At 33.6% G+C, this 16,153-nt stretch overlaps 1 protein-coding gene across 1 annotated transcript; it reads left to right on the forward strand.

The window, feature by feature from the left end:
• Nucleotides 1-11,930: 11,930 nt before the first annotated feature.
• Nucleotides 11,931-15,825, forward strand: LOC112500544 (RNA pseudouridine synthase 4, mitochondrial). Its single transcript, XM_025104045.1, has 10 exons — nt 11,931-12,275; nt 12,609-12,680; nt 12,813-12,950; nt 13,059-13,106; nt 13,185-13,265; nt 13,637-13,750; nt 13,869-13,970; nt 14,082-14,193; nt 14,482-14,528; nt 15,244-15,825. Exons 1-10 carry the CDS (start codon nt 11,931-11,933, stop codon nt 15,598-15,600), a joined length of 1,416 nt encoding a protein of 471 aa, XP_024959813.1. The 3' UTR covers nt 15,601-15,825.
• The last annotated feature ends 328 nt before the right edge of the window (nt 15,826-16,153 follow it).

Raw genomic sequence — 16,153 nt, forward strand, 5'->3', positions numbered from 1 at the left:
AACTATCGCATTTCTATTGTTTCTACTGTTGCTTGTCAAGAATGAATCAGTTTCATTACTCACTGCCAAAAATTACCTATCGCATTTGAACCTGCCCCTATATGCATGAATCAGTTTCATTACTCATGTATCAGTTTCATTACTCATATGCATCAAAAATTTCCTATCGCATTTGAACCTGCCCCTATAAGAAAATTACCTATCACTGTCAAGAATGAATCAGTTTCATTACTAATATGCATGAACCTGTTTCTACTGTTGCTTGTCAACAACTTCATTTGAACCTATCGCATTTGAACCAGTTTCATTACTCACTGCAAAAAATTACATATCGCATTTGATCCTGCCCCTATATGCATGAATCAGTTTCATTACTTATACATGATATATATAAATATAGGGATCTCCTTCATACATGATATATATATATACATATACATATATATATATATATATATACTAAATATTATTTTGATAAGTGGTAAATATTTGAGAAGTAAAGAAATGATCCTAACTCTTCATATGGTCAAGATCGAATTTGACTAATCAATAATTACGAGTTTGATTGTTTATATGGGGGTGCGATCCGGCCTTTTTCTTAGGAAAAAAAATTTTAAAATTTCTTTTTTTCCACTTGGGGCGAGCCACGTCATCGGATCGCCCCCGGGGGCGATCCAGGCTTTTTTTCTTTTTTTTTCTTTTTTTTAATACCAATTTCACTATAAATATCAACCTCTTATTTCATAATTTTTCACACCTTCCCTTTCATTTCTCTTCTCATATATTCTACTCTCACAACCTTTAACACATTAAACACAATCAACCCTCACAAAACATGAAATCACGTCAAAGTGATATTGTTTGTGTGTATCTTCGAAGTGGCGGTTAAAGCTCGTACGCATATATACGTTAAAAATACGTACGTAAATATGCGTACGTGTTAAAACCCGTACGGATATATACATTAAAATACGAATTCTCAATTTTTGTACCGTTTATATCGTTTTTTTTACGTAATGCATCTATATATATATATATATATGTTAACGCAATTTATATCGCTTTTTTTACGTTATGCATCTCTCTCTCTCTCTCTCTATATATATATATATATACACACGTTACCGCAATTTATATCGTTTTTTTACGTTATGCATATATATATATATATATATATGTTACTGCAATTTATATCGCTTTTTTTACGTAAATATAAGTAGGTATATATATATATATATACGTATATACATACGTGAAGATACGTAAATATGCGTAAGGGTTTTAACCCGTACACATATATACGTATAAAATACGTACGTAAAACATGCGTGAAGGTACGTGAATATGCGTATGGGTTAAAACCCGTACGCATATATACGTTAAAAATACGTACGTAAAACGTACGTGAATATACGTAAATATGCGTACGTGTTAAAACCCGTACGCATATATATGTATAAAATACGAAGTTTCAATTTTTGTACCGTTTATATCGCTTTTTTTTACGTAATGCATCTCTATTTATATAAATGTTACCACCACTTCGAAGATACACACAATCATCATCACTTTGACGTGATTTCATGTTTTGTGATGGTTTATTGTGTTTAATGGGTTAAGGGTTATGAGAGTAGATTATATGAGAAGAGAAATAAAAAGGAAGGTGTGAAAAATTATGACATAGGAGGTTGGTATTTATAGTGAAATTGATATTACAAAAAGAAGAAAAAAAATTAAAAAAAAATTAAAAAAAGCCTGGATGATGTGGCTCGCCCCAAGTGGAAAAAAAGAAAAAGGCCGGATCCCCACCCCACCCCACCCCACACTAGTACGGATCGCCGCAGGAGAGATCTGTGTGGTTAGTTTTGTAAAACCCCTAAAAACTGATTATTTTGTGTAAGATGGTTATATAAAGTGGTTAGTTTTGTCATTTTCCCACATATATATGGGTTAATTATTTAAGAGAGACTAATATGAGAACTCGGTAGTTTGTGATAATCGTGAGATTCACTATGAGCCAATCATTTAAAAATTTATGTTATTTCTTAAAGTAAATTAGTAATTTGATATTCCCAATTTGTATTTAATTAAATCATTTAACAACTATTCTCTCTCTCGCTCTAACAACTCTCTCTGTCATGCATCTTTTCGCTTTTCATTATGTACCAATTGTCTATGTAAAGCCAACTCGAGATGGGTTATTCCCCGATGAAGTGTATCACAATGTATATTTTTGAAATATATCAGGTAGTGTTTATTTACAAAATGTACTCACAATATGTGTTTATGTTATTTTCATTATTTTATGAAGGGTATCATAGTGCGCATTTTCGTTATTTTAGTTGTTTGACAAAGGATATCACAGTGTGCATCTTATATGTATCTTGGGTTTCACAATGAGTATCGTTTGTATGTATATTTAACGGTGTTGATACTCTTTAAGCATTACATTGTGTATCTTACGTTCACATGAGTTTGTCGGAATAAGGTTCGTCAGAGAGAGGAGGGAGAGAAAATTTTTAAAATACTTAAAATACCTTTTAATTAAAAAAAATAGTCCAAATTACTAAAATTATTAATTTTCGAATTCATCATTTGATTTGTGGTTAAGATTTGATCTCACGGTTATCTATAGTAAGTTTTCCTTGGAATAACCCCCAATATTTAAGAACCTACAAAATTGTGAACACTCTAAGAATTAGTGCATGGTTTGTTATTTCACATGATACTTTTTTTTTTCCATTTACAGCTTCGGTTTTGGGTATTAAGTAACATATATTTGTTTCACAATCTAAATATTTTTTACATGTTTGTGAGACAAAAAATATAAATAAAAAGTTTCACGTTTAAGAACCAAATACATATGAACCAAACACTTTAAGAAACAAATATATGTTAATCAATATCTTAAATATAGTCTTGGATGGAAAATTATCATGTGAAATAAAATCTTACAATAAAAATTCTTATTATTATCACCGATTCACATGTTAATTTGACTAAAAGAATTTATGTTAATTTGATTGTTAAGTTAAGATCTTTGAAATTTGATTTTGTTAGTCAAATCTCATAAATTTTGTCTCAACTTAACATTTAATGCATAACTTTACATACATATTATTAACTTTCACAACCATACATCAAATTCAATTGATTGGTTAGATTGGTTTTTACGGTTCTCTATATATTTAATAGTTCTCGAAGGAGACTACGCGCTGATCAATAGGATTAAAAGGAGTAGGTGATGACTGGCTGAGAGGCGGATACAATTTAACTATTTGGTGAAGGATTAGGATTCGATGGGCTCATTTAATTTGACTCATATATATATATATATATATGGGGGTTTCGAGAGTTGATTTTCAATAAGAAACAAAGTTAATGTGAGAAACGTAAGAAAAGATCTTCACCATTGGATGCACATTAGGATGAAATGCACTGAGACCCGATTAATCCCCGCATCAAATGCGATTCATGAATGAGTTTGAGATTAAAGGTCATCAAGGGTTCAAATCCCTTCTTCTACTTCTCACTTTAACTCTGCTTCTCACACGATCATTCGCCTGGGTTCCTATGAAAATGAAAGTTATAGTGAGAAAAGTAAAAGAGAATCTCCATTTATATTGTTTCTCACCAATATATATATAAATATAGGGATCTCCTTCATACATGATATATATATATATATATATATATCTATATATATTATTTTGAGAAGTGGTAAATATTTGAGAAGTAAAGAAATGATCCTAACTCTTCATTTGGTCAAGATCGAATTTGACTAGTCAATAATTACGGGTTTGACTGTTTAATAATTATGGCTTTGACTGGTCAAAAATTATGTATATACGAAAAATAACAGAAGGTAGTTTCGTAACTTTTACAAATAGGCGACAAACGGATTCATATATGAACTCGTGTAATTAACATATGAATTATTTTAACCGGATTTACATATGAACTTTTTTAACCGATTCACATATGAACTATTATGATTCATATGTGAACTAATTAACTGATTCATATGTGAACTTGTGTAATTCACATATGAACTAATTAACTGATTCATATATGAATCTGTGGGTTCATATATAAACCAGTCATATAGTTCACATAGTTCACATGTGACTAATTAACGGGTTCATACGTTTATATGTGTATCACATGGGTTCACATATGAACCCGTTTGCCACCTATTTGTAAAAGTTACAAAACTATCTCTCTATCTTCTGCATACCCATGCGAGGAATTATCTGATACTTCACGATCAAACTCACAAATGTTGACCACGTGAAGGGTTATGATCACTTTTTACTTCTCAAATATTTTCCACTTCTCAAACGAACATTTCCTTACACACACACACACATATATATATATATATATATATATATATATGTATCTATATACTTAGAATCATGTGAGACCAACCTGTTTTCATGAGACCACTTTTTTACACATGAAACTTCACAGTAAACACATTGTGAAAGTAATATTTACAGCGTTTTTGTTGTGAATGTTTAGATTATTTTTACTTTCACAATGTTTTGTTGTGAAGTTTCAAATGTACGTTAATCGCAAAAGATTATATGACAATTGTAAAAACATGGTCTCACGGGTCTCACGAACATAAGTTGGTCTCATGTGAACCATACATATATATATATATGTACACACACACATATACAGGGCCGGCCCTGGGCATAGGCCCAAGGGGCGACGGCCCAGGGCATCAAAAATCTCATCAAAAATCCTAAAGCCCAATATATATATATATTTATATAGGTTCAGTTTTTATTTGGGCCTAAAAAAATATTACAGTTAGCCTTAAGCCCTTAACCTTAGTCCGTTTCACTTACCAGATCCATTCAATCCTCGATCGCTTTCGCTCTCGCAACAGAAATCGAAATCGTTTCGCAATCGGCTGGCTCCCTCGCTCTCGCTCGACGCTCTCTCTCTGCCTCTCTCGACTATCGACAGCCGTCTGCGGCTGCCTCTCGTCACCGATCGCTCTCGCTCTCCAGCATCCGCCCTTCGCCACTCGCCCATCGCCCTCTCTCTTGAGTCTTGTGTTGACTGTTGAGCCATTCACATTGAGGTTAGGGATTTAACATTTAAGTCTTTAACTTAGGTTATTATAGTACTTATTTAGTTATTTACTTATTTAGGGATTTAACAGTTTACTTACTTTAATTTTTAAATTTATTTGATTGGAAAACCTAATAATGAAATTAGCTTAGTCTGCTTAGTGCTTAGAAGTTGTGATTCTGTGATTGTGAAATTCAGAAATTGGTGACTTGCTTTGTTGGAATATTTTAATTTGTTTGACTCACACCACACTAACTGATTGTGTTTTGTTTCACTTGTTACAAACCAGTGAAACCACAAAATTAGAATTTAGAAACAAATAAGCATTTGTTAATGTTTTACAGATGCTTAATCTTATGTTTAACACTTTAACTTAGGGGTTAGGGTTGATTTACTGTTTTACAGATGCTTATGTTTTCTCACTTGATCTAGTTGTTCATTGAATCAATCAAGCCTGTCTCTTGAGTTTTAGTTCTTCGTTCTGTGATTAATATTCAAGTTATCATCCACCGATTTTTGTTCTAATCCCACTGATTCAAGTTTCATAGACAAACACCATAAGTGATTAAAACTAGGAGGACAAAATTAGTGAAGTAGGAATGAGCCATCGATGTTGTGGAGTGTAAATAATTGAAGAAGAACCAACCAATTAAGTGTTGGGAGTTGGATTGAGAAGGTACGAGTGTTGATTTTGGTTTATATAGAATACGTGGGATTGTAAATGAGACAAGTAGACGAGTTAGTGTTATGATGCTCCTTATTTTGGTTTTGGACAAGTAGATGAGTTGGTGTTTAAACGCAAAAGCTATAACAATTTGATTAAAGGAACCTTAACATATTATTCAAAAGTAAACACTCAACTATAAGATCACACTGATGAACAAAAAACACTAATGGGTCTCTCGGTCTATGAAGGAAAAAGCTAGACAATTGTAAATTACCACACTTGGATGTTTTTGATTGGGTATCATTTGGACTTTTTGCTGTGGGCACCAAAAATCTCAGGACCGACCCTATATATATATATATATATATATATATATATATATATATAGGTGAATGATCGTGTGAGAAGTGAAATTATGATTAACAAAAAAACGTAAGAAGAGATCTTATTCCTTGATCATTTTAATTTCATGTTCACCCATGAATTACGATTTAGAATGGAATTGATCTCGTTCATATAAGTGCATCTCATTAGTGATGACATTCAATTTATGATTAATACATGAATGGAGTTCCCTTCTTATCGTACTTAACATAACTTTCATTCTTACCGAAAACTAACCTTATATAAGATTAGATTCAAATAAAAAACAAAGTCAAAATAATAAAACACGAGTACACTTATATCACATTTTTATGTATATTTTAAAATTAATGATTTTGAAATTAATGATTTGTGAAGCTAAAGAGTTTGCCTAACTTGGAATCTTCATATACGTTGACTTACAAACAGTAACCGGATATGATATTATTACTTTGGATTTTGGAAAATCATACGCAATATTATGGATACATGTACCAAAGGGTTTTTGTTTAGCGGTATCGAAGCATTTGTGAGGTTAAGGGACCGTTTATTAAGTATTTATTTGGAAAGTGTTTATCGGGTAATTTTTCTTACCGGATAAACATAACAAAGGTCAAAAATCTTTTCCGGTAAGAACAATGATAAAGATGAACAGTCTTACTTGGTAAGTGAGGGTGACGGCTCTTACCCGGGTAAGTGCTTACCGGGTAAATTGTTGTATACGATAACATTTTGATGTACTACAATCTTACTTAGAAAAATAAATTATAGTGTTGACTCCTAATGGTAAGCATTTACCGTAAGCATTTAGGTAAACGGCCCCTAAGTGTTCAAACCTCTTCAAAGATTAGTTGGGTTTGTGAATTTATATGTTGTATTTGTCGTATATAAATATTATATACTTAAAAAAACTTGGATATATGTTTTTTTTAGATTAACGTTTAATTTTGGTCCTTAACATTTGCAATTTCCAATGAATATCGTGCATAAACTTTAAAAACTCGGATTTGATTTCTCATATTTGTTTTTTCCCAATGATTTTTTGTCCCTTTATCTAATGGTCGTTTCCGTTAAATTTAGTTAAATGAGGGACATTTTAGTCATCTTCAATTTTATTTTTTAAATTATATATTAAAATTAGAAAACTTATTATATGTTGATTTTAAACTGTAAAGAGAAAAAAATATAGATAACCACCTCTTTCCGTTTTTTTTTACAATTTAAAAGTAAAAATATAATATGTTTTGTTATTTTAATATAATGAAAATAGTGAAATTTACTAAAATACTATCATTTAATTGAACTTAGTGATTGTTTGACAATTACTGAATGGTTTGGTAAAAGATTAAATAGTCAGAATGATTAAAAAACTCTAATGATATAGTGCAAAATGAAATATAATTGTTTGGTAATTGTGTACAATGAAATTAGTGCTCTTAATGGTTAAGGGAGATATATGATTCAAATTAATCATTCAGAGGATTTTAGAACTATTAAGAGGCAAAAAATTTTTTTGTCAAACAAGATTCACCTTTTAACAATTCAGAGGTTGTCTCTTAATGGAACTATTAAGAGGTAAACAAACAACCTCTTAATGAATAAAGTTAAGTACGTTAGACAAAATGACCAACATCGTTGAGAATTGACAAACATGAAGAACCAAATCAGAATTTTTAAAGTTTAAAGACATTGGGGACCAAATTGAACTTCACTATTTTTTTTTATATTTTAATTTATATTTTCTAGTATATAATATTTAAATACAACAGGTAGAACAAATAAACTCATACACACTCCTCACCTATTAACAATAATCTTGAGATTGCTTATGGTTAATAATTTTCTTGACTTTGTCTTATTATACGAGCATTTTGGGTACTTGATATCATTGGGTTTTGGGACCATACGCAAATTTATTTGTTTATGGTATTTAATTTTTTTTATTAACATGAATATTCAACCTGCTAAATGAGCCGACTAATCCTAGGATAACCATCTGTTTTGTAGATAATCTGAAGTCACCGTATTTGAACCTCCGTGGCCACGAAGAGAATTTTATTTCTCCTTGGATTTGAACCTAAGACCTCCTGGTACTTTTAACCTTTAGAGTCAAGCTCAAACCAATCAAATACCACATTTATGGTTTATTTAAAGTTTTTTTAAAATAAATAAGTTGAGTAAATTATAAGTATAAAAGATGCGTAAAGGGGAAAGGAATGTCACAATCGATGGCTACATAAATATATTTCGAAATTATAAATTTGCGTGGGTCGAAGCAATTCTCATAAGAAGTCAAAGATCTTGAGAGCATAGGTTTTTAATTAGTTTAAATCATCTAAACCTATTTATTCAAAAGTCAAACGGATTTGCTTTTAGCGATGGATATATTGGATACAGTTGCATGAGTTATCGTTTTGTTCTTTTGTTATAATGTAAAAAAATTATAGTGTTATGAAAAGTATCATTGTATCAATTTGTTATATTTTGAAACTACAACAAGAACACAGTTTTGAGTTTTCCCTTTGTAAAGTTGGTTTGCAAGGCTTTTTTTTCCAATCCAGACCCGCGTTCAAATCATGTTAATGTCATTTTCTTAGTTTTTAGCTTTTAATTTCGAATTTATTATGTTTCCGAGAAAAAAAAATTACAATGAAGACTTGAACCCAGAACCTTACATATGAAAATCAATGAATTAACCAACAAACCAGTGATAATTTTGTAAAATGTGATGACCGGTTTATCGATTATAATATTTGGGGTTGTTTTCGAATAAAGGTAGAAAGTTGAAGGGCTTTATGTGTTAAGGTGCTTAAAATGTTTTAAACACCCACCGCCTCCTTATTCTAATGCATGTTAATATGAGATATTTATGTTATCTCATTGGGATAGTGTGAGGGAGTTAAAGGGTAAACAAAAAGAAGCTTATTGTGGTTTTTTTTAACCCGAAGCAAAAACAGAATCGAATGGGAAGAAGTAGAAGTCAAATTCTGTGATTTTTTTGTTTTGAAATATCTGTTGTTGTTGTCTGCATCTTTATCTCTTGTGGTAATAAGATGAATTTATTTTATAAATTTTCATCTTACTATGTTAAAAACAGAACTATGTGGTTCTTTACGTGGGAAACTTTGAAACTGATGTTATGTTGTATTTAGCATAATTTTGTATTTTGATATGTTAATATCATATAATTGAAATAAGGGTGACATAATCAGAAGAAATGTATTTTGGATATATGAGTGACATAATCATGAGAGATGTATTTTGGATATAAGAGTGGCATATTCAGGGGAAACGTATTATGGAATAAGGGTGACATGATCAAGTATATGTAAAAATTGGGTTTTTCATCAAGTTGAAGAGATGTTTTTGCATCCTTATGATGCGAGCAATAACTTTGAGTTATTGCATTTGTGTGATGCGATGACTTGGGTTATCACATCATATTGGTGCAATGAGTTGCAAGGATGTGAGAAAAATGTTTGTCGCATCCTATTGATGCGACAAGTTGGATTAATCGTACTAGTATAATGCGATGAGATGGGGTCCTCGCACCAGTATGTTGCGAGAAAATGGGGTTGTCTCGGCCAATATTTGTTTATTGCACCAGTGTGATGCGATGAGATGTGATCTCGCACCAGTGTATTGCGAGGAAATGGGGTTGTCTCATCCAAGGTGATGCGAGAAAATTATAGTTTTATCTATATGAAACTCAATAAATAAAGGAAACTAATTTAACTGAGAATATGAAACTCCGGCTTGAGTTCACGATTTTATTGTTCTCTCGATTCTTTCTTCAAACTCCAAAGTTGCTTGTTCTACGTCAATCCTTCCCACCAGTGAAAAACTCGACCTCGAGTTATAGTCCAGGTATAATGGAATGTCATCATGAAAATCGTAAAGATCTACCACATTAAAAATCTTCAAAATTACCATTTCCTTTGGAAGATCAATCACATAAATGTTGTCATTAATATTCTTCAAGACTTTGTAAAGACTATATGTGTGTGCATTCAATTACTTCAATGTCCCTGTAGGAAGCCGTTCCTTTTTGAGAAAAATCGTAACTTGATCTCTTCTTTAAACAACTTTTTGCATCGCTTGATATCAATATTAAGGGGCCGTTTACTTAAATGCTTACTCGGTAAGCGTTTACCGTTAAGAGTCAACACTATAATTTATTTTATCGGGTAAGATTGTAATACATCAAAACGTATATTATGCAACAATTTACCTGGTAAGCGCTTACCYGGGTAAGAGTCGACACCCTCATTTACCGGGTAAGACTCTCCATTCTTATCATCGCTCTTACCGGGTAAGATTATTGCCCCTTGCTATGTTCATCCAGTAAGGAAAATTGTCAGTAAGTACTTATCAGGTAAGCGTTTAGTAAACAACCCCTAATTTTGTACTTCTCATTTTTTGCTTCTAGTTTTGTCTTTACATTAGCCTGTATGTCATGTACCTAATCTGCCATGGTTTCGGCTACACTACTCGACCCAACCACTTTTGGTAACTTTGATAAGATTAGCGCATGCCTAGGAGGTTGCCTATATGCTAGTGAGAACATGGACTGACCAATGACAGTATGAATTGTAATGTTGTATGCAAACTCCGCTTGTGCCAAGACTCAATCCCATTGTTTTGCCTTTTCCCCACATATGCCTTAAATAAATTTCTCAATGCACGATCCAAGTTTTCAGTCTGGTCATCTGTCTGGGGGTGGACAGTGCTGCTAAAGTTTAAGCCTCTGTCTATGTGTTGCCATAAGGCGATCCAAAAACGACTAAGGAACTTTGGATTTTCGTTTGAAGATCGTTAGGTTATTGTTTAGAATGGTGGAGGTTGGGGTGATTTACAAATTTTTGTTTTTTTAAGTAATGTGGAGGATTAATACAATTTTTTTTTTGATAAGAAAATGGTAAGATTTGCAAAAATAACAAAATGGTTCTCATTTAACGGATGAGAGTTAACATCCATTAATGACAGGGACCAATACATTACGTATCGTAAACTTTAGGGACTATCTTAGAATAAAAAACTCTAAAGACTTAATCCAAGATAAACTTAAAACCATAGGGACCAAATCAATAACTTAGAGGTCGTTTACCAAACGTTTACTCGGGTAAGTGAACACTAAAGAGCCGTTTACCCAATTGCTTACCCGGTAAACGCTTGTCGATAAGAGTCAACACTATGATTTATTTTGGTGCGTAAGATTTTAGTACATCCAAACATATCGAATGCAATAATTTACTGAGTAAACGCTTACTTGGGCAAAAGTCGTCATCCTCACTTACCGGATAAGATTCTCCATCATTCTCATCGCTCTTACCCGGTAAGATTCTTGGTCCTTCTCATGTCTATCCGATGAGGAAATTTATCCGGTAAGCAGTTACCAAATAATTATTTAGTAAATATAGTAAAAACCAAGAATCTTACCGGGTAAGAGCAAGACAAGAACCAAGAGTCTTACCATAGTAAAAGCTTACCGGGTAAATTATTACATGCGATACATTTTTGGTGGATAAAAATCTTACCCAGTAAGTAAATGATAATGTTGAATTTTACCGGTAAGCGTTTACGGGGTAAGTGTTTGGTAAATGACCCCTTACACAAAATAAAATTTTAAATTGGTTTTATTTTTAATTTTTTGGTTCACAATTCACGACTAAAAATTTAGTGCAATTCATTTTGGGCCAAATGAAATTCTAAAGCCCATTTGCTATCTTCTTTTGACTTTTCTATTCCAGAAATACAAACCGGTTGTTGCAATCGTTTTCGATTGTTAAGCCCAAACCCTAAACCTCAAAATATGGCGGTCCTTTCTCATCTCCGGCGAGCGCTTCTCAGATCACCACCTGTTATCACGGGATGCGGTGGCGCCAGAACTTTAACACCATCGTATCACCACGTTCAAGCTAAAAACAATTCCACCAAAGTGGAAGATGAGAAGAACGAGAACAAAAAAGGCAAGTGGTTAAGTTTACCGCCTTTCAATATGACCGTTAACGGTGCTTCGTTGGGGAGAGATATTGTCGGGAGAAGGAAATCAATAGATGAAGGAGAGGCAAGCACCACGACGGCGCTCAAATGGGTAATGCGGTGCTGCCCGCAGCTTCCGAGGTCTCTGGTACAAAAGCTCTTCCGACTGAGACAGGTATCACATTCCTTTCGTATTTAGTTGTAAGAGATTAGATTACATTTCGTTATTATTTGTAAATTATTGTGTGCTTGATGCAAAGTTATCACAAGTCTGCAGTGTTTTTCGGAAGAAGTTCTTACATGATCTTCAATAGATGTATTGGAATCCAAAGTTTCTTACAAATGCTGCAGTGATGTGTCATGTTATTTGCTCTTGATAAAAACTCTTGCGTAACCTTGTCAAATAATTTTTTCATGTGATCAAATCGAGTTCTTTTTGCTCCATCACAGTTGAAGCATGTATTTGAAATTAAAAACTTATTGGACATGTTGTATTGATATGCTGAAGGTTCGACGTGGAACTTCTGAAGGTTCAAATTCTGATCAGGATGTTCAAGCTCCAGGATGCCGAATCAAAAGGGTAAGAGAAGTCTTTGTGTAATTGGTCTTGTGGTATCCATTTTTAAGAAGGTTCTCATGAAAAACACTCGTTCTATTGTTTTTTCCCCTCAGAAAGCATTAATAGTTCATCTTATACTTGATATTTTGTCAGGTATCAGCCAAAGACTCAATGAAATGTGGTGATACAATTTATCTTCCTATCACAGTACAAGCATTGCCAACTGAGAAAGTGGAGTGCCTTTGCAGTGAAGAAGAATTAAAGTTTCTTCATGATCTTGTGTTATATAAGGTTCTTAAAATTGTGGCTTGCTAAGATGGCTTATTCATTTTCTTTGCTCATTATATTTTCACCTTAGTTTTATAGGTGATCATGTTCTCTTTGTTATTTACTGTTTAGGATTCGGCAATTCTTGTCATCAATAAACCTCCTGGAATGCCTGTTCAGGTGAGCTAGTCACATCTTGATGAGGGTTGTTCGCATATACTGCCATTTCGGAATGTTGATTAGAGTGTTGTATTACAGGGTGGTATTGGAATAAAAAGAAGCTTAGATGAGTTAGCTGGAGCTTATTTGAGACATGATTTCTCTGAACCACCTAGGCTGGTGAGTATTGTTCAGCTCCATCATTACGTATATACTTGACAATTTTGTTAACTATTCAGTTAAATAATTGAGGAAACGTAAATAATATAAATTTATAATTTCCCCCGGATTTGAAGAAACTGGTGTAGTTGATTATGTAAATGCTATGAAATGATTCTTCAATGAGATGACTTAATTTGCAAAATCCATGAGTTGGGTTACTTGAAATATTATGGAGAAAAATCCACGAGTTAGGATAATTAGCACAAGTTTTAAGGCTAATTAAAAGAAACATGAGCACCATTGTCTTCTTTAAATGAAAATTGGTTTTGTTCCAGGGATTAATCTCATATATCTGTATCTTGTGGTCAAACAAGCTTGTAATTTATTAGGTGCACAGACTTGATAGAGATAGTAGCGGCATCTTGGTCTTGGGGAGAACACAGCTCAGTGCTACTGTTCTGCATTCTGTTTTCCGTGAGAAAACCATTGGTGCTTCCAATATTGTGCGTAATTTTATTCCCTCTATAAATAGCGTTACCAAAAAAAATTGTTGAGGGATAAATGCTCCTATCATTTTCTCTGGGTATGAATGGTTTGCGTTTTCTCAAATGATTCCTTTAGGATTTGAAGAGTGAAAAAAGATTCCTTCAAAGAAAGTATTGGGCACTTGTACTTGGCTCTCCCAGGCGCCCACAAGGTCTAATCTCCGTTCCTCTGGGAAAGGTTAGTGCAATTCATATGTGAAGATATATGAACTTCAAACCATACATTCTTGTGTAAGATGATTCTTTGAAACAACTGAAAAATGTAACTTGGATTATTGTTTCTGCCAAGGTGGTAATGGATGATGGAAGGTCAGAACGGATTACAGTTGTTGAAAATGTTTCAACAATGTCATCGCAACATGCCATAACAGAATATCGAGTTCTTGAATCTTCTAATCATGGTTTGTTCTGGATTTTACTGCAAAATTTACTCCACCTCTGTCCCAAATTAAATGAGCTTTTACCTTGGTAATTTACAAAAGAAAAGGCGCAATCATTTGGTCTAGTTCAAAAGATGCAATTTTAGCTTTATATAATTAATCTGATTTTCCATTTTAGTGGCATGACTCTAGCTCCATTCATGAGTTTGGTTGATGCATTTTTCACTAGGTGGGGTTGACGAAGACGAACTGATATGGTGGGTTTGTTTCTATCACCACCCTTTATAGTTTGTTTCAAAATGATTGCAGGTCTCACATGGTTGGAGCTTTCTCCACTCACTGGTAGAAAACACCAGGTATTCATAACTATGGGACGCCATCTTTAAATTCTCTAACAGTTCCTTGAGGGTGTGTTTGGTATACGGGACAGGATAATACAAAAATTTGTTATCCCACGTTTGACACGACCGGAATCGAGTGGGAGAAAAATGCATTTTTCCTGTCCCACCAGAGTAGGCTGAAAAAAATAAGGAAGATGAGACAAAATTGGTAAATTACTAAATTACCCGATGTCAAATAAAACCCAAAAAACCTTCCATAATTCTTTCACCCACCTACCTCACTCTCGACGCTCATGTCCTCTCCAGTTCTGCTCTCATTCCAAATGCATCATGAAGGAATGTACACTTCCGCTTTTGTGGTCAATAGATTTGTTGAGTGACAATAGATTTGTTGCTGGTTTTAGAGCATCCACGATGGTGGAGGTTTTTGAGTGAGCTTTTTCTAGAAAAGTGGGACCCACATTCAAAAACCTTGCTTGTAACTTCAAAAACAAAAAAGTTTTTCATTGTCGGGGCTTTGTCCAGGTGCTTATGTTGCCAATAAGCTTCCAAAAAGCTTTGAAATAACGCCGCTGTGGATGCTCAGGGAATAATATCTTTCCATAGAACATGGATTTGACGTATAGTCTATTTGAAGTTGAAAATAGTTTGTTTCGATACCCCCTTCCTTTTGTATCTTGTTGCATGACCTTGTGATAACATGTCTTCGTGCTATTCTTTGATAACAAAGATCAGGGTCCATTGTGCTGAGGTATTGGGAACACCAATAGTTGGAGACTACAAATACGGGTGGCAAGCTCACAAGAAATGGAACCAACTATTTTCCTCTAATCTTGAAGAGAAGGTTGAGGTCTGCAAAAGAAAGTCACTTCCTTTTGGCCTTGATTTAGAGAGTGGGAGCATCTCCGATAAGCAGCCTAACCTTCACTTACATTGTAAGAAGATGGTTTTGCCCGATGTGTCATCTGCTTTAGAGCGTGCTCGTATTTCTTCTTCGGATTATGATTTTGGAGACATCAAAAGCCTCAAATTTGCAGCTCCATTGCCTCCACATATGCAAAGGAGTTGGGACATCTTGTGCTCTTAATCTGCCTTTTGGAACAAGTGAGTCCTTCAAGACTTTTTGCTTCATTTATGATATGCAAAGTATTTTAGCTTATTTGACTCAGCACCTCATCTGATTTTTATAAAATTTGTGTTTGGTAGAACTGGTCTTAATATGGGTTTGCAGATTGGGCCTTTAGGTTTACGAAAAAAATAGCCTCTGTAGAATTTGTTACATGAGTGTAACTGTATAAATCTCATCACTTACTTACCGGGTAAGATTTTAGTCAACAAAAACGGCATCGTATGCAACAATTTACCCGGTAAGTGCTAACCATGGTAAGAGATATAGTTCTCACTTACCGTCATCACTTACCTTCAAAATTCAATACTATCACTTACTTGTCACGTAAGATTTAGTCCACCAAAATGGTATCATATGCAACATTTTACCCGGTAAGGGCTAACCGCGGTAAGAGTTGTCTTCCTCACTTACTGCACAAAGACTCGGTCTTTGCCTGCCTTGCTTCTACCGGGTATGATTCTTAGTCTTTATCATATTCATCTGGTTAGGTAATGTCACTTCATAAGCACAC

The sequence above is a fragment of the Cynara cardunculus genome (genome assembly GCF_001531365.2).
Source record: "Cynara cardunculus var. scolymus isolate 2C chromosome LG 17, CcrdV1, whole genome shotgun sequence".
NCBI classification, from domain to species: Eukaryota; Viridiplantae; Streptophyta; class Magnoliopsida; order Asterales; family Asteraceae; genus Cynara; species Cynara cardunculus.